The sequence below is a fragment of the Dipodomys merriami genome, unplaced genomic scaffold, assembly GCF_024711535.1.
Source record: "Dipodomys merriami isolate MVZ:Mamm:240054 unplaced genomic scaffold, mDipMer1.0.p SCAF_98, whole genome shotgun sequence".
Classification (NCBI taxonomy): Eukaryota; Metazoa; Chordata; class Mammalia; order Rodentia; family Heteromyidae; genus Dipodomys; species Dipodomys merriami.
Genome location: NW_027206601.1, coordinates 2813971 through 2836389, shown reverse-complemented (window position 1 = coordinate 2836389; position 22419 = coordinate 2813971). Strand labels below are relative to the sequence as shown.

Below are 22419 nucleotides of genomic sequence, written 5' to 3'. Positions count from 1 at the left end.
GCCACAGCACCACTTCCGGCTTTTTTCTTTTTTGCTTATGTGGTGCTGAGGAATCGAACCCAGGGCCTCATGCATGCAAGACAAGCACTCTACCACTAAGCCACCTTCCCAGCACGGAAAAGGGATTTCTAAAAAAACTTCCAAAGGAGGGAAGTTAAGGGACTTCAAATCCTAACACCATACTTTTGTTTTTTGGAGATACTGCCTTTCTGTGTACTTGAGACTGGCCTCTAACTTGGCAAGGAGTCTACCTCAGTCTCCCAGTGCTATGATTACAGTTGTGTACCACCATGCCCAGCCCTAACCTAGTCTTTTCTGAGTTGTATATGAAGCAGGTCTACTCCCAAGGAGTGATGCTTGGTGAGTTGGATCAAATTCTAGCAAATGAAGAATCAAACTCTACCAGCACAAGGTTAGGTGAGGCTGGAGGTGTGGCTTTGTGGTTAGAGTGCCTGCCGAAGCAATTATGAGACCCCCCAGTTCAAACTCCCAGTACTGGCAAGGGAAGAGCAGGTAAGATCTATAGGTCTACAGATAAAAGGTCTACAGATCTAGCACCTGAGAGCCAAGGGTAACAGTGGTAGATTTCTTTGCCCTAGAAATTTCCAAGTTGTAGGTACAGCCTTAATGCTACATGCTTTGCCAGGGAGAATACCATTGTGAGCTTATTGAAACAGAATGAACCTGATCTGCATTTGCCTTCTGGGGATCCCCATTTAGGATACTCCTGTTATATCCTTTTCATAATGGTGAGGATTACATTTTAAATTTGTCTTTTATCCCTTTGGTCTTCGCTAAAACAACCATTTTTTTTTCAGTGCTGGGGATCGAACCTAGAGTTTTGTGCATACTAAGCAAGTGCTCTACCACTGAGCAAAAGAACAATAAATCTTAATAGACAGGGAAAATGCCTTTACCAAGGCATCCTTCAGCAAGGTTGCCAAGCAACAGTGAGATACCCTGTGTGAGATCAGGTGATTGAGCTCCCAGAGGAGTTTGCAAATGAAAACTCATTCTAGGGCAAAGGAGACTGACTCAGGTCAGAGGAGAAAATCCAGGCCGAAGTTTGTGTGGGGGCTCTGCATTCCATACTCCGCCTTTCAAGCAAAATAGTATACAACTCCCAAGAAACAGGGATTTTTCTAGCTCAGATCAAAAATTTCCCAAGTCTCTTAGTTTTGTTGGAGATACAAATAGAATTAGCTCCTTAGTGTCCCTGAGGTAAATTTTCACTTAAACATTTGCAAGTCTAAAATGGATGTTGTACCTGCCAGACCTCTTGGACAGGCTTGTTCACAGAGCTGCAGTCAGCCTGGAGAACAGGCTTCTTATAACAGCCTTGTTCTGAGCTAGATTTCTTGGTACAGTAATCCCAGCATTCAGGAAGAGGCAGACTGAAGGACCACAAGTTTAAAGCCAGCTTCAAAAATGGAGAGAAAGTGAAATGGCCCTGTTCCTAGGTGAACCATGCTCTTGGCAGCTGCTGTCACCCCTGTCACTAGAGATTACTCTTCCCAGGCAAGTCCTGGGTCAGCAACTGGGCAGCGTGTGCAAAAAGCCTACTATAGGCAATGTGTTTTTTTTTCCTCCATGGACCATAATGATCTTAAGCATGAACTTAAGCAACCAATGTACAGTGAATGAATGTACATAAGTGATTGTTCTCACAGAAGCTCTGGACTTCCTAAATGGAGCTGAGTTATTAGGGCTTGAACTCCGGGCCTTGAGCTCTCAGCTTTCACTCATAACTGGCACACTCTACCAGTTGGTCCAGGCCTCCAGTTGTAGGGCTTTTTGCTAGTTAATTGGAGAGAATGAATCTCTTGTACTTGTCTTGCCCTGATTGGCTTCAAACTTTGGTATTCTGACATCAGTCTTCTGAGTAGCTATATAGGCACATATAGATTTGGGCACTTGGCTTGCTCTCTTTTTCCGGTGGTAGTAGTGGTGGTGGTACTATATTTTGAACTCAGCGTCATGCTTGCTCTATATTCCCCAAAGTCTTTCTGTTTTAGTTATTTTCCAGTTGGACCTTTTAACCCAGGCCATGACCCTCCTGCTTTTATTTTTACTTTATTTTTAATTTTAATTTTTGTAGGTTGTGGGGATTGAACTCTGGACCTGAGCGCTGTCCCTGAGCTCATCAGCTCAAGGTGAGCCATCTACCACTTGAGGCACAGCACCACTTCTGATTTTCTGGTGGCTAATTGGTAATAAGAGTCTCGTGGTGGGGAGGGAGGAGGAAAGAGTCTCATGAACTTTCCTGCCCTGGCTGGCTTTGAACTGTGATCCTCAGATCTCAGCCTCCTGAGTATCTAGGATTATGGGTATAAGCCACTGGTACCCAGCTAGTTTCAATTTTTTTTTTTTTTTTTTTTTTTTGGTCAGTTGTAGGACTTGAACTTGGGCTTGGGTGCGTCCTTGAGCTCCTTTGCTCAAGGCTAGAGCTCTGCCACTTTGAGCCATTATGCCACAGTGCCACTTCTAATTTCTGGTGGTTAATTGGAAATAAGAATCTCATGGACTTTCCTGCCCAGGCTGGCTTTGACCTGAACTCTTCAGATTTCATCCTCCTGAATAATTAGGATTGCAGGTGTGAGCCACCAAGCTTTTAACTGCAATCCTCAGATCTCAATCTCCGGAGTAGCTAGGATTACAGGCATGAGCCACCAGCACCATCCTGTGTTTATGTTTTTATCACAGCTGGAATGATACAGGTGCTACACCATGCTTGCTTTTTTTTTTTTTTAAATTAAGGGGGGGGGGTGTCCTTGCTAATTCTTTGTCCAGGCTGGCCTTGCACTTTGATTCTCCCAATCTGAGCCTCTGGAGTAGCTAGGAGTGCAGAGGTGTGTCACCACACCCAGCGTGAAGCTGAGATATTGATCTTTCCTTCAGAAAGACCCAGGAGTTCCAAGAACATAGAATAGGAACAGAATCTCATAGCAAAGGATAAAAAATGCCGGAATGCAAATTTCCACCAAGTCTGGTAGTTCATAATAGATTAATATCCTAATAACAGAATTCTCACACCACCTCATTGAAGTTGTTCAAGGATGGCCAGATTTCTTTCTCTGAAGTTCAGAAAAAAATCTCCCTCAGTGTCAGAGGAGGTACTTAACCTTCCTCATCTACAGAATTGCTGTCCTGAGGTTTGTCCCTCATACCCAGAGGCAAAAAAAGACCACTCACTTAAGCATGGAGCCCTGTCTCTCATTTCCTCTTATGGCTGACTACTCTGACTAGCAACCTCTTCCTACTTTGTGCTGAATAAGGGTTGAACCTCCAAAATGGAGGGTAGTAGCCGCTGACATTACAAAAATAGCAATGTCAAGTAGGTAGGAGCAGCAAGTCCATCTTGGGCAGCATTCCTTCCAGAGAACTGCTCCTTTACCTGCTGTCCACCTCCTTATCACTTCTTGAAACCAGTTTTTTGGCTTTGCTGAGCCTGTCACCTAGCACTTTATTTAAAGCAAAAAGCTAAACAGAACTTAAAAAAATTAAATCAGGCAGTGGCTTCTTTGATTTTCCAAAATGAAAACTTCCTCTTCCCCTCTCCACTTCTCCCAGACCCTCACCTTCCAGACAGGTAATATCAATAGCACCCTGCTGCATGTCACAGGGCACCCCTTGAGGATGGGCCTGGCCAGTGTCCATGTTGGAGGGCAAAGCAAAGTTGCCCACTGTCTCTTACCCACCTGTCCTCTATTCCATCCATAGTCTCCAATGGCTAGTTATGCATGGATGATTGTAATTGCTAGCTGCTCATTGTAATAATTTTATAGTTTCATTAAGTGGCTTCCATGTCATACCCCTAACATATTCCTGGAGCACTTCCTTCCAGATTTTATGTAATTGCCACATCCTAACTCTCACTCTTTGCTTCATTTTCTCTCAGAATTTCATGAACTGTCCAGCTCAAACAGGTTCCTAGTTGAAAGGCCTGAATTCACTTTAAAAAAGCCCTGATTTGAGGCTGGGAAGGTGGTGCAGTGGTAGAGCGCTTGCCTTGCATGCATGAGGGAGGCCCTGGGTTCAATTCCTCAGCACCACATAAGCAGAAAAAGCTGGAAGGTGCTGTGGCTCAAGTGGTAGAGTGCTAGCCTTGAGCTGAAGAGCTGGGGGACAGCGCCAGGCCCAGAATTCAGGCCCCATGATCGCCACTCCCCCCCCCCCAAAAAATGGTCCTGATTTCAAAAAAAAACTCTAGTACCACCACTACAAAAAAAAAAAAGTAGTATACTCAGCTCATATTAGTTGACTTATAAGAAAGTAGTGTATCCATCTGAAAAGAAAATACAAATGCTGTCCATAGGTGAGGATTCTTATTGGTTTACAACTTCTGCGCTCTTTACAAAAAGCCCTTGATGGCTGGGAAGGTGGCTCAGTTGTAGAGCACTTGTCTTGCATGCATGAGGCCCTGGGTTCGATTTCTCAGCACCACATAAGCAAAAAGAAAAAAGCCGGAAGTGGCGCTGTGGCTCAAGTGGTAGAGCGCTAGCCTTGAGCTGAAGAGCTGAAGGACAGCGCCCAGGCCCAGAGTTCAGGCCCCACAAGGGGACAAAAAAAAAAAAAAAAAAACCTTGACCAGTATGGGAGTTTCCTGCCCAGCGATTTACTGTACCCTTTGTGTTCCACAAAAGCCTCTTGGCATGTCTGGGTCCCCTGAAGGTGGAGATTTGAGATAGAAAAGGCTACTATACTTTCCTCAGGGCCAGTCTTAAATCTCTTTCCTTTCACTAATAGAATTCTGTCTTCCAGCTATTAATAGAGGAACAGTAAGCAATACAAACCGTAGGTTTAGGTAACGACCCCTCCTGTAGCCTTCTTTCCATGCAGCTTAGTCCAGTCCCTGTCTCTCCCCCCCCCCCCCCATCCCCCTGCTTTTCCCTAGCAGCCTGGGTGAGCCTTGTCCCATTCTGAGCTGGTCTAATACCAGAACATAGAGCCCTTCCCCTTTGGCCTGCACAACGCGATCTCAGGTAAGGGTAAGTTCTCCTCAGGCTGGGCAGTATAAAGCCAGTGAATTAGTTCTCCATGGTAGGGAAGCAAACTATGAGCTGCTTTCCTTCTTGTCCGGTTTCCCTTCCAGGAAATTAGTTCAGCCAGTGCAGGCACACCTGTGGGTAGAAGGAAGAGGTGTGCCCTGTGAGGAAGTGGGTTTGAGCAAGATGGGCCTCTTGCTGCTGACTGGGCAAACATCCCAATGTGGTGAAGCACAAGGCCATTTCTCTTCATTTCTCCACCACCCCAGCCTCAGCCTATCATACTGTTCTTTTTCTTTCCTTATTTTTAATTTTTATTAGCACAAAGAATTGCTCAAAGGGGTTCCATTGTAACATTTATATACATGCACATAATGTACTTTGAGCAAATTCACCCCATGAGTTTTGACTAGGATACATTATATGCATGTAGATACATGTCACAAAGAAACTCCCCCTTGTACAAGAAATGTATGCTAATAAAATAATCACCACCTGTATATTAACTCAAGCTCCCGCTTTCCTCTAGCCTCCTTTTTAAGAGTTTCTCCGTGGGGGTCATCATGCTGTTTACAGATAGACAGATAAAGTACATTCCACTCGTTCCCCATCAGCTTCACACACACATGCTCCAGCAACCCAGACTAGCCTCGGACTCGTGACCATGCCTCAACCCTCCCAAGCGCAGGGATGACAGGCGTGTCCACCATGCCTGGCCTCACAGAGGAAGCTTCTGATGGGGGTCCATGTACTGGGGGAGGTTCATTAGTCTACGATCTCTCAAATGAATGCCTTAATGAACTAGAACAAGAACTCTAACAGGACGTGCCAGGTCCTCCAGAAACCGCTAAGAAGGGGCTGGGACCCAAGAACGCTCCAGGCCGCATTCCGGAAGGTCACCCGGAGGGTGAGCCGACGTCAGTCCCTCAGCCCTGCTAGTCTGGCTGCCGCTAGTCTGGCTGTGTCGGGAGCCCACACAGCAAGACCAAAGAGACACTCGCTACCCGACAGGCCCTTTCGCGCGTTCAGCCCCACTTCCGCTTCCGGAATTGGAGGCGGGGCTTCCGTCGGCAGAGGCGAGCCCCGGAGCCGTCAGGGGAGGCCCGGGCGGAGAGCTGCGACTGCTCGGGTGGGAAGCCGCGGGGCGTGCCATGGCGGCGAACCTGAGCCGGAACGGGCCGGCGCTACAGGAGGCCTACGTGAGGGTGGTCACCGAGAAGTCCCCGACGGACTGGTGGGCAGCGAGGCGGGTCGGGCCGGGGTGGTGGGCGGGATTGGAGGGGGCGCCGGGGGCCTCTCTCAGGGGCGCAGAGCCCAGCTCTCAGCCCACCTCAGCACCCCTCCATCGCCCTCGGTGGACCGCCGAGTCCATGCCCTACCTCGCCGCACACTAGGCCCCGCGGGCCTCGGCGAGGACTCGCGCGCCGGCCTTGCAGATCTTTTCCCATTCTGGGACTAGCTAGAGCCCCGGCGTCCTGCGAAGGTGCCACCCCTCCGAAGGTGGACGCCTAATGCTGAGGTTGCGAATGGGCCTTCGTGGTCTGACAGCACTGTTGGGAACTTAAGCTTGTCCTGAGGCTCAGATAAGGAGTTCAGAGGTGGGTCTCTATTTCTCTTTCCTGTGCCTGAGCCATGGGGAGAAGAATGAAGGATGTCTGGGAAAAGGCCCCTCTCTTCCCGCCCCTCTGCTATGCTGTCCATTGTATAGGTCTCATCATGCAGTTCCGCCAGGCGCGGTGGCTCAAGCCCGTAATCCTCCTACTCACGAGGCTGAGATCTGAGGATTGTGGTTCAAAGCCAGCAGGAAAGTCTGAGACTCTTACCTTCAATTAAACACCAAAAAGCCAGAAATGTAGCTGTGGCTCTCAAGTGGTAGAACATTATCCTTGAGCGAAAAAGCTAAGGGATAGCACACAGCCCTGCGTTCAAGCCCCACAGGGGGGAAAAACAGGACCTTACTATGCTGGGAACCTGGATCTGAAGTTTCTAGCTTAATCCTGTACAGCTTTCTGCATGCCCCCATACTCAGCTCTTTGCAGTAGGAATAGCTGATACTGCAATGCCGTTTCACTTTCCTCTTCATTTTTTTTTTCTGCCAGTCCTGGGGCTTGAACTCAGGGCCTGGGCACTGTCCCTGAGCTTCTTTTGCTCAAAGCTAGCACTCTACCAATTGAGTCACAGCACCATCTGGCTTTTTCTGTTTATGTGGTACAGAGGATTCAAACCCAGGGCTTTATGCATGCTAGGCAAGCACTCTACCACTAAGCCACATTTCCAGCCCCTCCGAAATGTTTTTATTAACCAGTTCTTAGCATTTCCATGTATGAGAAATCTGCTAGGTATGGTGAACTAAGGTGACCAACCTTGGGGAACAGAAACTAGACCTCAAAGGTGGCATTATGATGGACCCCTCTCCCCTCACCCCTCCCCCCTCTCCCCCACCCCCCCCCTCTTCCTTCTGCACAGGAGCCAGAAGTAGTCCTGGGCCCTGTGGAGCTTTTTCCTATTGTCTGAACCAAACTCTGTTGCTGTGACTCACCACATTCTCTTATCTAAATGCTTTCTTGTTTCCTCTGCACTTCCTTGGTGTCTCAGTTGTCTTGGGAACTATCACAGCCCAGCTGGCTGTGCAGAACTCTAGTGTTCCTGGTCTTTTCTTGGGATCTGCTGCCACCTTGGTCTGGTACTGGCTTACCCCACCTACTTTTTTTCCCTTCTGAGGCTTCAGGGCCTACTCTTTTCTCTCACCATATCCTCTGCTCAAATAGCTATGTTTCTACCCTCTCATTCACCTCCAAGCTTCTACAGCATTTCAAGTTGTTCTGTTCACTAAATGAGACTCTGGCTTCCACCCAGAGTCACAGCCATTTAGTTACTCAACAAGACTATGGGGCAGGTCCTCACTCGTAAGCTGAAATATATATATCTGAACCATCTTACTTCCCCCTCCCCATAACTCTGTAGTGGCTTCCTGTTGCACTTAGAGTAAAGCCCAGACTCCTGCCCTGCCTGACCACTATATGACCGCCTTCCTGCTCCCCTCCTGCTTAAAACACTGTGGCCACACCTATTCACCACCACTCTGCGTGGCCGTTTTTCTCTTCCTCAAACATCTGATCTGGTTCCTCTTCAGAGCCCTCTTGCTGCTTCCTCTGCCCAGAGCAAACTTCTTCCACATCATTTCAAGTGGCTCTCCAGCCTTCATATCCACTCTTGAAGTTGCCTTCTCAGAGGCTTTCCTAGACTCAGCCTCCCAACTGCAGTCACCTCAGTGACTTCCTTCAGATACATAACAGACATACCTGAAACTCATGGACTAGTTTGTAGTTGTTGTTGGTTTTGTTTTATTTTTTGTCACTTTTATCACTTCACTAGAAGGGGTGAGTGAGTCTTTTGGCTCTAGTGCCCAATTGTTTTGTATAGTAGATGGTCAGATAATGGATGGATAAACTATACAGAAAAGGCAGTATAGAATATCAAAGAAAGGAGATGGCCTTCAATTTGGTGGATCATAGAAGGTTTTACACAGAGGAGGTACCATTGAACCAGGCCTTGAGACTAGATCCAGAGCCTTGGCTCTCAATCTTGGATTTGTCTCCAGCCCAGATCTGGACATGATTTGTTCTCATCCAGTTTACATGTCACCTTCTGTGCCTACTTTACTCCCTAACCAGATATAAAATTAAATGTATTTTTTGTTTGTTTTTGGTCAGTCGGGGCTTGAACTCTGGGCTTGGGCGCTGTCGCTGTGCTCTTCAGTTCAAGGCAAGCGCTCTACCACTTGAGCCACAGTGGCACTTTGGTTTTCTAATGGTTTTTGGAGATAAGAGTCTCTGGGACTTTCCTGCCCGGGCTGGCTTTGAACCGCAATCCTCAGATCTCAGCCCCCTGAGTAGCTAGGATTACAGGCATGAGCCAGCCACACCCAGCTCAGTATTCTTTTGTCTCTGTTAACATGGGCAGAACCTTTTGGGGATTATTCATGGCCACACTCATATCACAGTAAACAGGTTCTTAGAACACATTTTTTGAAAGAATGGTTGAATAATAAGATATTTGCTGTATGTAGGCCAGCTCACTATGTTTTTTTCATGTTGATTTGAAAGAAGGGTGGAGTTCCATTGACTGTGGGGTGTTTCTCTGAACTGGGCATATTCTTGAAATGGTTTAGAGTGGAACCTTGAAGAGAGGGGATAAAGTCAGAGGAGTAGGCAGCAGGCCTGGAGTTTGGCCATATTAACTGCAGAGCCTTTTCTGTCCTCTGCCGCTGTGGTTTTCTTCATCCCCTGGCTGGTATCCAGGGACTTGGGTCCATCAGCAGGAATGGTCTTCTTTTTTTTTGTCCGTAGTGGAGCCTGAACTCTGGGCCTGGGTGCTGTCCCTCAGCTCTTCAGCTCAAGGCTAGCGCGCTACCACTTGAGCTACAGCACCACTTCCAGCTTTTTCTGCTTATGTGGTGCTGAGGAATCGAACCCAGGGCCTCATGGATGCAAGGCAAGCACTTGACCAGTGAGCCACCTTCCCAGCCTGGTCTTCCTTTTTTTTTTTTGGGTGGGGGGTCCAGTCATGGGGCCTGAACTCTGGGCCTGGGTACAGTCCCTCAGCTCTTCAGCTCAAGGCTAGCGCGCTACCACTTGAGCCATAGTACCACTTCCGGCTTTTTTTTTTCTGCCTATGGGTGCTGAGGAATCGAAACCAGGGCCTCATGCATGCAAGGCAAGCGCTCTACCCCTGAGCCACCTTCCCAGCCCCTGGTCTTCCTTTTTTTAAGATGGCTCCTCCAACTCCCCAGTCTTTCTTTCTCCTGTTTTTCTCTGGTCTTTTTTCTTGAATGTTTCTTCTCTATTGTTTCATCTTCCGATAAGCAACAGCTCTTAGTAGCCTGTCTGTTCCCTGCTTACCAGGCCTGCTGAACCTGTGTCTGAGTTCTCTATCTTTCTCAGGCAAACACATTTCTCCAGTGGTATTGGAAAGTCCCTGACTTCTGGATTTCTGTCCAAATTACCTCTCTCAGGCTGGGGAGGTGACAGATACTGGGCAGGGTGTCCCTACCCTTTGCCCATGCAGCATTGCTACAGTGTTGGTGCTGGTGGCTGGGCTCCATGTGCACTGTGGAGACCTCATGCCCACCTTACCTCTATGAGACCTCTGAGACCTCTTCCAGATTACTGTCCTTAAGGAACCTTTGTTTTGGTCAAGAGACTGCATGGCTCAGACTTAAATTTACCACTTAAGTAGTACCAGTTTATACACCAAAAGCCTTTCCAGACTCTTATGAAGAGTCTTCTCTTTACAAGAGAAGAAAAGACACAGCCCAGTGTCAGCAGTGGAGACTTAAGGCTGTGCTAGATAGAGAGTTGTCCATGGCATGGGTCCATGAGAGGAGTGGCAGGTTGGTAGTCTTGACTGGGACTTCATATTGTGTCACTGCTTCTGGTTTCTAATGCTGTACATGCTTGTTAAAACTTGTGTTTGTGGGAATCTCACACCCAGGCTGGACCTATGCCACCTTTCAGGCTTTACAGAAGGCAAATAGGCCCAAGGGTATTGGGCAGCTTTCCAGGGTGCCTGGTGACTCTCTTCCTCTCTCCAGCTTCTCCTTTAGGTAGTTTGTGTTCAGGAATATGTTGCGAGTATCTTTTGTCTTTTCAGATTCATGTTCCTGGTAGTCAGAGGCATATTTTAGCTATGAACATGTAGAACGATAATGTAAACCTTTACAGCCAATGTTTTCCTCTAAGTAGACCTGTGCTCCTCATTTCCACGTCTTTGTCCTCACAGTAAGCCTCACCTGCCTTAGCACCTGCCTGGTGAGTCAGCAGGGCAGAGCAGAGCTAGTACCTGCTGTGCTAGGTGCACTAAAGACACATGGAGCCCATACTACTGGCCACTGAGCACACTTCTGTTTTGTTTCAGGGCTCTCTTTACCTATGAAGGCAACAGCAATGACATCCGTGTGGCTGGCACTGGGGGTGAGTATGACCCAAATGGGTTTTCAGCACCAGAAGGCAGGAAAATGACTGTTACTGGTCCATTTTGCTGACATTTTAGCCATCAAAGAAAGAAGAGGGAATTCAGCACAGAGGCAGCCTGTGTCCAGGGTACTCCATTGGAAGATGCTATTCTAAGAGATAGTGCAGGTAAAAAAGGTCCACAGACATGTCCTTTTCTGTCTGCTCTGCGCTGGCCAGCTACACACAGGAACCTTGTGGTCACTAGGAGAGGCAGTGTTGTTGCAGGTGGTCAAGGAGGCCTATGAGCAGGAACGACCAACTCCTGGCACCAACAGACAGAGGCAAAGTAGGCGAAGTCAGAGATAAAGGGGGTATAAGCCACATGTCTCCAGCTGAGAAAAGCCTGCCTAACCTTCCCCTACTCCCTGCCCTTCCCCTCCCCCTTGCAGTACATGGCTTCATTGTTCAAGGATGCCTGAAATATATTCTTTGTCCTGTTAAACTTAAGTATGACTTTAGTGTCTCATTGATAGAAAGTTTCTTCCTGCTATAAGCTGTTCTCTCTGATACATCCTCTTTGTAATATTGCCTCTGCATGGTCATTGCACATGGCTGGCAGGTGCCCAGCTGGTGCACCTATCTGAGTTTCCTAGTATTGCTTCCAGTGGCACAAAGCAGTGCAGATTCAGTATCTCATGCCCAGATTCTGTGGACTCTAGCTGAAATACCTGCTCCAGTTGCCTTACTTCATGCCCAAGAAGTTCAGGAGTTTAAGCTCATTCAGAAGAATGATGTAAGGCAGCATATCCTGACCCCCGCCCTCCCCATCAGAGACTCTGAAGGAGGAACTAGTAGTTTAGCTGCAGGATGTTTCACAAGGTCCAACCCCTTGGGTAGCCTTGCAATACAAATGGTCTTGCATAACTATCCTGAGCCTTTTGTGGGATCCATAGGACAAGCAACAAAACTAATGTATTGACCCTCCATTTGGAAGTCTGGTGGCTGGTTTACAGTGAGAGAGAGAGAGAGAGAGAGAGAGAGAGAGCCAGCCAGCTTGATCTCAGCGCATGGGCACTGTCCCTGAGCTTTTTTGCTCCAGACTAGCACTCTACCACTTGAGCCACAGTTCTACTTCCAATTTTTTGCTGGCTAATTGGAGATAAGAGTCTAACAGACTTTCCTGTATAGACTGGCTTCAAACCACAGTCCTCAGATTACAGCCTTCTAAGTAGCCAGGATTACAGGCATGAGCCATCAGTACCCAGCTATTTTTATTTTTTTATTTCTCCAGTTACCTTTATGTTTAGAAGAGTTGTTTTTTAAAGTGTGGATAAAAAGTCACATAAGGTGCTTATTAGAAGTACATACTCCTGGGTCCCATCTGCTTTCAGAAATCAGCCTAGCCAGGCACTGATGGCTCACACCTGTAATCCTTAGCTACCTAGGAGGCTGAGATCTGAGGATCACAGTTCAAAGCCAGCCCGGGCAGAAAAAGCTTTGAAACTCTTATCTCCAATAAACCACAAGAAAACTGAAAGTGGCACTATGGCTCAAGTGGTAGAATGCTAGCCTTGAGCTTAAGAGCTGAGGGACAGCACTCAGGCCCAGAGTTCAAGCCCAATGACCAACAAAATAAAGAAATCAGCCTAGTAGGGGCAAGGCCAAGGAATCACTATCATTATTATTATTATTATTATTATTATTATTATTATTATTATCATCGCTATCATTACTATTATTATCTTATGGTATCGGTAATCTAGGACCTTTTGTTAGGTAAGAGCTCTACTACTGAGCTATATCCTCACCCCCAGGAATCTGATTTATTTATTTATCTAATGGTTCTGGGACTGAAACCTAGGAACCTGTACTTCCATGTCAGGCAAGCACTACACCACTGAGCTACAGCCCATCTCAGGATTTTATTTTTTCCCCCCATTTTTTTTTGGGGGGGGTGGTATATGGGTTTGTACTCAGGGCCTTGTGCTTACTCAACCTGCTTCCTTGTTCAGCTGGTAGGTTACCATTTGAGCTACATCCCTAGCCCTGTTTTGTGCTAGTTAATTTTGGAAACTTTTCTGCCTGGGCTGGCCTTGAAAGCACTATCCTCTGAAGCTCAGTCTCGTGAGTAGCTGAGATTACATGAGCCACTGGTACCCAGCAGGAATTTGATTTTAAACATAGTTTCCAGTATAATTCTGAAATAGGTGGCCTGAGAAGCCCTGGATGCAGGTGTCTTGTACTCCTGTATACCAGGACCAGGTACCTGGGCAGTCAAAGGCATGAGCTGTTTCTGATCTTACCTATGATTCTGCAGAGGGTGGCCTGGAGGAGTTGGTGGAGGAGCTCAACAGCGGGAAGGTGATGTATGCCTTCTGCAGGGTGAAAGATCCCAACTCTGGCCTGCCCAAGTTTGTCCTCATCAATTGGGTATGTGGTCTTGTTTCAGCTAGTGTGACTGATGAAAATCCCTGGTCTTCTTTTCTGCTTTGACTTGACTTCAGAAACAGAATATTTTACTGACTTCACTCAGTAGATCAACAGAACAGCTCAGAGCAGGCCAATGAGCAGAATAGTGAATTAAATCAATGTGGTTCAAAGAATAACTGGCCTTGCTGCATAGAATCCATCTTCAAGCCCAGAATTATTCCCGCAAAATGGAGTAAAAGCAGTCACAAGAAGTTACTGCTCCTTCTCCTTCCAGGTAGTCCTTGCCTTGAGCAGAGCCCAAGGGAGTGCACAGGAGCCTGAGAGTGTGGGGTGAAGGCCTCCAGAAGAGTAGAACCCCTTTGGTGGGGACAGGAAGGCTTAGGAAATGACCCCACAATGGGAGCCAGCAGCAGTCCTATGCAGAGAATATCCTTGAGCCTCTTGGAGGTTGAGGACTAATCTTACTGACTGAATTGGGAGAATGGTTTCTGTTCTGGAGGATGGAAGAGGGGCTGTTCTGGCAGGGACAGAAAAGCTAGTGGGTTTCTGAGTACTTGTGGGCAGAGAAGTGGCTTTAGAGGAGGCCTGGGTAATACCAGATATGCTTATATTGCAGACAGGTGAGGGTGTGAATGATGTCCGGAAGGGAGCATGCGCCAACCACGTCAGTACCATGGCCAACTTCCTGAAGGTGAGGGCTAAGGCTGTCTTTCTGCCTATTAGGGGACTTGCAGGATCAAACATCTCATGTACCTGAATGCAAGTGAGTCAGGATAGAGCTAGAGTTGGAAGCTTGCCTACTGATGTTCTGTTTGGCCCTTAGGTCCATAGGCAGAGGCTGCTAGGAAGCCAGAGCTCCCTGCAGGCTGGCCTCCATAGGGCAGAATGAGGACTCTGCTGGTGCTAATCTAGTGGACAGGCTGAACCCAGGATTCTGCTTTGTTTATGATCACTCTGAGCAGTTTAGTCATTTTTTTCAAGATTTGGATGAAAGAACAGGTTGTAAGCCCACCACCCTAACCTGTACCCCTTTGTTGTTTTTGTCAGTCATGGGGCTTGAACTCTGGGCCTGGGCACTGTCCGTGAGCCCTTCAGCTCAAAGCAAGCACTCTACCACTTGAGCCACAGCACTATTTCCAGTTTTCTGGTGATTAATTGGAGATGAGTCTCACAGACTTTCCTGCCCGGGCTGGCTTTGAACTGCGATCCTCAGATCTCAGCCTCCTGAGTAGCTAGGATTACAGGCGTGAGCCACTAGCACCTGGCTAACCTGTATCCTTTTGATGCTTTCCTTTCCAGGCCATTTCCAAAGTAGTAATGTTACTTGTCTTACAATTGTACTTTCTTCTTTTTTTCCCCCAATTTTTAAAGCTTTTTTTTTTTTTTTTTGTCAGTTGTGGGGCTTGACTCTCAGACTGGGTACTGTCCCTACACTCTTCAGCTCAAGGCTAGTGCTCTACCACTTGAGCCACAGTGCCACTTCGGGTTTTTGGGTGGCTTACTGGAGATAAGAGTCTCATGAACCTTCCTGTCAGAGCTGGCTTTAAGCCATGATCCTTAGATATTAGCCTCCTGAGTAGCTAAGATTACAGGTGTGAGCCACTGACACCCAGTTTCCAAAGCATTTATACTGGCGCTGACCCTATGGCTCAAATGATAAGGTGCTTACCTTGTAAAGTGTAAGGTTCTGAGTTCAAACCCCAGTTCCACCAAAAGTCTTTCTGTCAAAAGTAATCTGTCCTTGTTTTTTTGTTGTTGTTGTTGTTTTATTTTTTGCCAGTGCTGGGGCTTGAACTCAAGGCCTGGGCACTGTCCCTGAGTTTCAAGAGGTAGCATTCTACCTCTTGAGCATGGCGCCACTTCCGGCTTTTTCTATATATGTGGTACTGAGGAATTGAACCCAGGACTTCATGCATGCTAGGCAAGCATTCTACCACTAAGCCACATTCCTAGCCCCTGTTCTTTACTTATTGAGTGTATTTTTCCATTTCCTTGGTTCCTGTCTTTTTTTTTTTTATCTTTTCTTTTTTGGTACTGGGAATCGAACCCAAGATGTTGCTCTTGCTAGACAAGTACTTTGTCATTAAGCTATATTCCAGGCCTTTGGTTACTGTCAAGGAGACTTGAAACTCCAGTTTCCAGTTCTACTCACACATCTTGATATATACCTTGGCTTTTCCAACTAGTACCTGAGAGTTTTTGAGCTGCTGTTTCTTACTCATGCATGCATACATGCATTTTCAGTCCTGAGGATTGAAACCCGGGGCCTCCCACGTTAGGCAAGGCACTTTACCACTTAAGCTAGGCAAGGCCCTCCCACTGAGCTCCATCCCAGTGGGTCTATAGTAACAGTTAATGAGGTCACAGGTCTCAGGAATAAGTCAGTGGTTCACTCTTTGTAGAAAATGTGCCTGTTCCAGCATGGCCTTTTAAGTTAACTTGGTTAGAAGTAGGCTTTTTGTATTGTTCATGCCTATGCATCTGCTGAACTACAGCAGGGACTCTGTAGCACCCACAGCTCAGTCAGGGAGGGCAGGCTTTGGTTCCCAGCAGAGAAGTGCCTTTCCATCACCTGATACTACTTCTGAGTACAGTAGTGGCCTTTGCTATGTGGACAGATAGGAGATTGGTCAGTCCTTTTCTGGGTTGCAAAACTTGTATTTTTAAGTGCTGCTCCTGCTACAGGGGGCCCATGTGACCATCAATGCACGAGCCGAGGAGGACGTGGAGCCTGAGTGCATCATGCAGAAGGTAGCCAAGGCCTCTGGGGCCAACTACAGTTTCCACAGAGAAAGCAGCAGCTTCCAGGATGCAGGGCCCCAGGCTCCAGTGGTGAGTGCCACCTGCCCATCACTGGTCCTTCATTGCTCCAGACGTCAGAGTGGGGCCAGAAGTGTACTGATGGCATCTAGGTAGTTGGACCCTCCTGCCCACAGATGGTAACCCGAAGCTCTGTACCAACCAACCACAACTAGTAGTTGAAGTAGCTATTCTGGAGCCTTTGTTCAGAGGAGAGGCTCTTCAAGAGTGTATAGCTATGATAGCCACCTCCAGGGTCACAGTGCCAGCATGACCTGGGGCAGGAGCCACTTCATAGAAACTTCAGGTGGCATCAGAGCAGAGCCTGAAACCAAAAAACCCTCTGGCCTAGCACCAGAGAGCTGACAGCCAGTAACTGTATCATCAGAAATAAGAATTGGGATTTGTAGTGATTCCCATGGATGCTACCATGTCTGAGGAGCAGCCTGGCGGAGGGCTTACAGACAGGGCCTTTCCTTCCCCTGTCCATAAAGGCCAGGCACCATCAGACAATGTTGTCAGGATTCACATCCCTGCTAGGGCAGTTACCTATGCTGCTCTCCTTTTGTGGTTTGTTGTTTTGTTTGTAACAGGGTCTGACTATATAATAAGCTGGTCTCGGCCTCCCGAGTGCTGAGATTACAGGTGGGTGCCACCACAGCCAAGTCCTGGACTTCTGTCTGCACATTTTGTTGTTTGTGTCCCTGAGGGTGATAGTAAGCTCTGTTCAACTGTGCCCACTGGGTAAGGCCCTAGTAGTGTTCACCTGCTCCCTTAAGAGCCCTGAGAATCTTCTCAACCATGCCTCTTCCTCTGCATTCAGTGTCTAAGCTTCTATGTGGGGCCAGCTCTCCAGTGTATGCTCTGTCCCCGCAGGGATCTGTGTACCAGAAGACCAATGCTGCATCTGAGATCAAGAGAGTTGGCAAAGATAGCTTTTGGGCCAAAGCTGAGGTAAGTGCATGTGCATGTGTGTGTGTGTGCACACACGCGCATGCACGTGTGCACCAGTGAACATCTTGTATAGGTCTTTGGCTGCCCATTATGTATGATTAAAGTGAAGGCCTAAGTGGGTTAAGTCACAGCAAAAGTGAGCAGTATCCTATTAGTATAGTCTTCCTGACCACATGTGCCTGTATGACCTGATCCTGGGTAGGGGGTGAGGCCAAGGAGGCAGCATGGGGCTGAGTGGGCAGCTCCCCTTTCAGAAGGAGGAAGAGAACCGTCGGCTGGAGGAGAAGCGAAGGGCTGATGAAGAGCACCAGCGGCTGGAACAGGAACGCCGGGAGCGGGAGCTGCAGGAGGCTGCCCGCCGGGAACAGCGCTACCAGGAACAGCAAAGCAAGGCCAGCTACCAAAGGTGAGCCCATCCTGGGCTGAATCAAGATATTAACCCTTGTGGTAGAGGCTGCTCTGGAAGATAGATCTTCAGGTGTCCCTGTGCCCTCAACTTAATCTCTTAGAGGGAAAAGGACTGAGGGCACAGTCTCAGAGACAGCCAGCAATCCTCAGCACTTCCCCTCCTCCCCCCTTCCCAGGATGTATGAGCAGCAGCAAGAAGCAGGTTCAAGGGACAGAGAGGAGCAGGTGAGTCTTGGGTATCTCCTTCCATGGGGCCTGGGAACTTACTGGTTTGAACCCATCTCCCTCAAGTCAAAGCCTCAAGCCACAGATGGAGGGCTCAGCCCAGACATGTACAGTGAACCTAAGGTACATCTAGGCACATCAGAAGGACCAGTGAGGAGGAAAGCCATGACAGAGCTTCTGGCCCAGTCCTGGGAGAGGCTGTGTCAGTTTCCCACCACCTAGCCACAGCTGGATTGCCTGCCTTTGGGGTGGGGCAGTGAAGTACGATGAGAAGCTGTTGGGTTCCTGCTCACTGCTGAGGTCAATGTATACTCCTCCAGGAGTCTGCTGGTCAGCGGGCCACACACCCAAGGGAGATTTTCAAGCAGAAGGAGAGGGCCATGTCTACCACCTCTATCTCCAGCCCTCAGCCAGGTAGAACTTCTCTTTGGCCCTGGCCACAAGGCTGGGTGGGCTGAGGGGAAGCCTAGAGTGCTGTGCAGGGCACAAGGGAAGAGGGGGTGGGAAGGGCAGCCCAGGGCCCAGTGTCCCATCCTGCCTTTTGCTGGCACAAGGACTTCCGTGGTGTTTCTGAAGTGGCATTGTGTTGGTTGGGGTTTACAGGCAAGCTGAGGAGCCCCTTCCTGCAGAAGCAGCTTACCCAACCAGAGACCTCCTTTGGCAGAGAGTCAGCTGCCACTGTTTCAAGCCCCAGAGCAGGCAAGGCACTGGTTACTCCATAGGTCTCTGAAGGGGGCGGTAGAGAGGGACCTGTTGTGAGAGGGAGAGGTCAAAACCTGCTGTCTTCTGGTGCAGATGTTTGTGAGGAGCCAGTGCCTAGCACTCCATTTATGGTGCAGGCAGAAGAGGAAGCCACATATGAGGAGCCCCCGGAACAGGAGACCCTCTACGAGGAGTCCCCACTGGTGGGTTCCCTGTGGGGGATGGGGCTGTGAGGGAGTCACAGGTCTGGATTTTAATGGTGTACTGCAAGGGGGGGTTGTGGGGTTGGGGTTTTTTTGAGACAGAATATGTAGCCCAGCCCATGCTCACTTAGAACTTGCCTCAATTTTCAGCATTGGGATCAGAGGTATGGGCCATCATGTCTGGTTTGCGGGTTTTTTTGTTGTTGTCGTCATTGGTTTGTTTTTTGGTGTTTTTGTTTTTTTTGTTTTTTTTGTTTTTTGCCGGTCATGGGGCCTGAACTCTGAGCCTGGGTGCTGTCCCTCAGCTCTTCAGCTCAAGGCTAGCGCTCTACCACTGGAGCCACAGCACCACTTCCGGCTTTTTCTGCTTATGTGGTACTGAGGAATCAAACCCAGGGCCTCATGCATGCAAGGCAAACACTTTACCACTGAGCCACCTTCCCAGCCCTTGGTTTTTTTTTTTTATGTGTTGAGTGGTTTTTGTTGTTTTGTTGGTTGAAGGGCTTGAACTCATGGCATGGGTGCTGTTCCTAAGCTTTTGCTCAAGACTAGTGTTTGAGCCCCAGTGCTACTTCCACTTTTCTGGTGGTTTATTGGAGATGAGTGTCATGGACTTGAACAAACTTGGTAAATGCTCTGCCACTTAGTCACAGTCCCACACTGTAGACTTTCAAGCATGTGGCAATTCTCCTTCAACTTTTTTCTTTTTGTGGCAGAAGAGATGGAGGGAGAAATCAAACTCATACTTTCTAAGCAGGTACTTTTACCACTTGAGCCATGCCTCCAGTCCCTTTTTGCTGTGATTATTTTCAAAGTAGAGTCTTAATTTATGTCGGGGCTGGTCTGGGCTGCATTCTACCTGTTTATGCTTCTCCACAATATTAGGAATGACAGGTATGCACCGCTATCCCCACCCATTGATTGAGATGGAATCTCACAAACTTTCGTTTGAGGCTAGCCTCAAATCCTCCATGTCTGCCTCCCAAGTAGCTAGGATTACAGGCTTGAGCCACCATGCCTGGCTTTCATTTGACACTTCAAGCAGCCTGTGCTGAATTGTATGTATCCTTAGTCCATGAGGGGAGGTATATGTGCTGCCTTTTCTTCTGCACCTCAAGGTCACAGTTGTGTTGTCAGGGCAGAAGCAGCAGTTTCCTGTCCCTCCTCCTCTCCCCAGAGCTGCACATCACCCATATGTCGTGTCTTCTGCCCCCCACCTCAGCCTGAGCCACCTGTGTGTGAGGGCTGAGTAGAGGGCAATGATGTCTTCTTCCTCCCAACAGGCGCAGCAGCAAGGTGCCAGTGCTGAGCTCATTGACCACTACGCTCAAGGCCGGGGGCTCAGTGGGCAAGGGTTGTGTGCCCGGGCTTTGTATGACTATCAGGCAGGTAAGGTGCCCCACTTGGCTGCCCTGAGCTACAGGTCCTGGAGGATGGCCCCAGGGGTGTCAGAAGAGAATATCCCCAAGTAGGAAGCATGTTTTGAGGACAGAAGCCTCTTTGGAGGGTGATGACTGTGGTACTAGAGTTTCTATCCTTAAGAGCCTAGGCATTCTCACATGCTAGCTTACTGGAAACTGCTTGCCATCCCTAAGCAGTGGCTGTGTTTGTAGAACCTCCGTGTCTGTTCCATGAGCTGAGCTAAGCCTGGACACTGGTACCAGGCATCCCTGCCCAGGTGGAGGCCTTGGAGCGGTGCCTTGGAGCATCTTCAGCCTCCCACAGTGCTCAGGAAGAAGGTGGCCCTGCAGTGGGCCCACTGCAGTGACAGTGATGCTGAACCACTTGCAGGCTGAATGGAAGAGGGATGCTCCCAAGGGGGATGCAGAGACCCGGGGGCAAGTGAAGGGTGGGGGAATATGGGCAGGACCTGATCAGCACCCACCCCATCTTGCCTTCCTTGTAGCTGATGACACAGAGATCTCCTTTGACCCTGAGAATCTCATTACGGGCATTGAGGTGATCGACGAAGGCTGGTGGCGAGGCTATGGGCCTGATGGCCACTTTGGCATGTTCCCTGCCAACTATGTGGAGCTCATTGAGTGATCCTGAGGTCCATCACCTTTACTTACCCAGATGTGGCTTTCCAATTGCTGGAGGAGGAGGCCCAAGAGTCAACGTCTCCAATGAGGATAAAGCCTCAGGGCTCCTTCTGGCCCAGATGGCTCATCCCAAATGCAGCAATAACCTGGTGGTTCCCAAACATGCTTCCTGCGGCCTGTCAGGCTCACCTGTGGTCAGCTCCTGGGTGAACTACCCAAAGACAGCGGCCATACAAATAGAGGGCTAAGCAGAGCATCTGGAAGCTGTCTTCTTTCTACATTTGCCTTTTCTAACTCATCTCTCCATTGTCTAAGGGGTGGTGGCTATAGCTATTTGGAATGGGACCTGGGAACTTAAAGAGAGTTGCTTTTAGGAGTGTCTATAATCAGAATTGCAGTGGACCGTAACAGTGTTGACAGCAGGGGCTGACGTCCAGAGCCTTCCCTGCCCCACCCCAGTTCTCTGCTTCTGGGTGTGTGAAAAAGCTAAGGCCGTCTGTGCCCTTCTGTGTGTTTCACCCTGTGTCTGCTGCCCTAGGGTACATCTCAACTGAGTTTTGTTTCAGGAGAAAGAACACAGTGATATATTCCTGCTATCTTCCCATTTTCTGTCCCAGCCAACCTATGTCTCTGAAGAACAAATTGAAGTACATTTGAGTCCACAGGCTCAGCTATGCTCTTCACTACTATGGTCTGAATACTCCCATGTGGAACACACACACATGCACCTACATCTGAATTGTGTCCGGGGAGTGTACATGTGTAGTCTACATCTGTGGCCCAGCCACATGTAAGAGAAACAGGATGTAGCTGAAGTTGACGTCTTTCATTTCTGCTCCAGGAGAGACCAAGGAGTCCTAGCCATGTGGTCTAGCATAAGTGTGGACAGAGAGCTGGGTGCCAGTGGCTCACACCTGTAATCCTAGCTACACAGGAAGCTGAGATCTGAGGATCACAGTTCAAAGCCAGCCTGGGCAGGAAAGTATGTTCAACTCATCTCCAATTAACCACCTAAAAACCGGAAGTGGCGCTGTGGCTCAAGTGGTAGAGTACTCACCTTGAAGAGCTCAGGGACAGCACCCAGGCCCAGAGTTCAAGCCCCACAACTGACAAAAATTAAAAATAAGTGTGGACAAAGGTAGCCACACTGGCCATCTGGGAAAATATCCCTCTTCAGCCTGGGAAATGCCAGGTGGATTCAATTCCCAAGTTCAGGTCAAGGTGACAAGTTGCTGCCCCAGGCCATGCCCCAACCCAGTCCCTCTTATATCCTGCCTATCCCTTAGGCTTCTCCCCTGTTCACTGTTACGACTGGAGGCCTTATGGAGTCTGCCCTGTTGTGGGCCTGAGGCTTCATGTTACTTGTCCCCACCTAGGACGTTGGGCTCAGAGTAACAACTATGGTAGAGAAGCATCCATTCTTTGAAGGCAGCAGGTGAGGAAGCACTACAGCCCTATCCTGTCCATGGGTCTCACTTCTTGTGGCAGCGTTTGGTCGCTTAGGTTGTTCCCAGAGTATTGTGGGCTGAGAATATAGCTACCAAATGGCTTTAAAGCTTTAGTTAGGGTTGCCTCAGAGGCTTGTTCACAGTATAGGGCTAAACAGCCCTGGCACCTGCCTCTACTTGTCAGCGGTTGACACTGGGCTGGTGTCAGCTGCTGACAGGGATTGGGGGCAGCTGCAGGCCTGCTTGGGGCTCCCAAAGCCAGTGGGATA

At 48.6% G+C, this 22419-nt stretch overlaps 1 protein-coding gene across 2 annotated transcripts; it reads left to right on the top strand.

Moving 5' to 3' along the window:
• The first annotated feature begins 6046 nt into the window (after window positions 1-6046).
• Dbnl (drebrin like) lies at window positions 6047-21354 on the top strand. 2 transcript variants are annotated; one of them, XM_070014578.1, is made up of 13 exons: window positions 6048-6219; window positions 10902-10957; window positions 13257-13369; window positions 13986-14060; window positions 16055-16201; window positions 17045-17122; window positions 17377-17528; window positions 17707-17755; window positions 18076-18169; window positions 18359-18454; window positions 18551-18660; window positions 19944-20049; window positions 20567-21354. In XM_070014578.1, the coding sequence occupies exons 1-13, from the start codon at window positions 6137-6139 to the stop codon at window positions 20704-20706; spliced, it is 1299 nt and encodes a 432-aa protein (XP_069870679.1). In that variant the 5' UTR covers window positions 6048-6136; the 3' UTR covers window positions 20707-21354. The 2 variants fall into 2 exon arrangements, with proteins under 2 accessions (XP_069870680.1, XP_069870679.1); XM_070014579.1 differs by lacking the exon at window positions 13986-14060 and having other exon boundaries at window positions 6047-6219.
• Window positions 21355-22419: the final 1065 nt, after the last annotated feature.

Coding starts and splice junctions, on each gene's coding strand:
- Dbnl (XM_070014578.1), top strand. CDS start 6,137: ATGGCGGCGAACCTGAGCCGGAACGGGCCGGCGCTACAGGAGGCCTAC. Junction 18,170..18,358: donor TATCTCCAGCCCTCAGCCAG/GTAGAACTTCTC, acceptor TGGGGTTTACAG/GCAAGCTGAGGAGCCCCTTC. Junction 18,661..19,943: donor TCTACGAGGAGTCCCCACTG/GTGGGTTCCCTG, acceptor TCCTCCCAACAG/GCGCAGCAGCAAGGTGCCAG.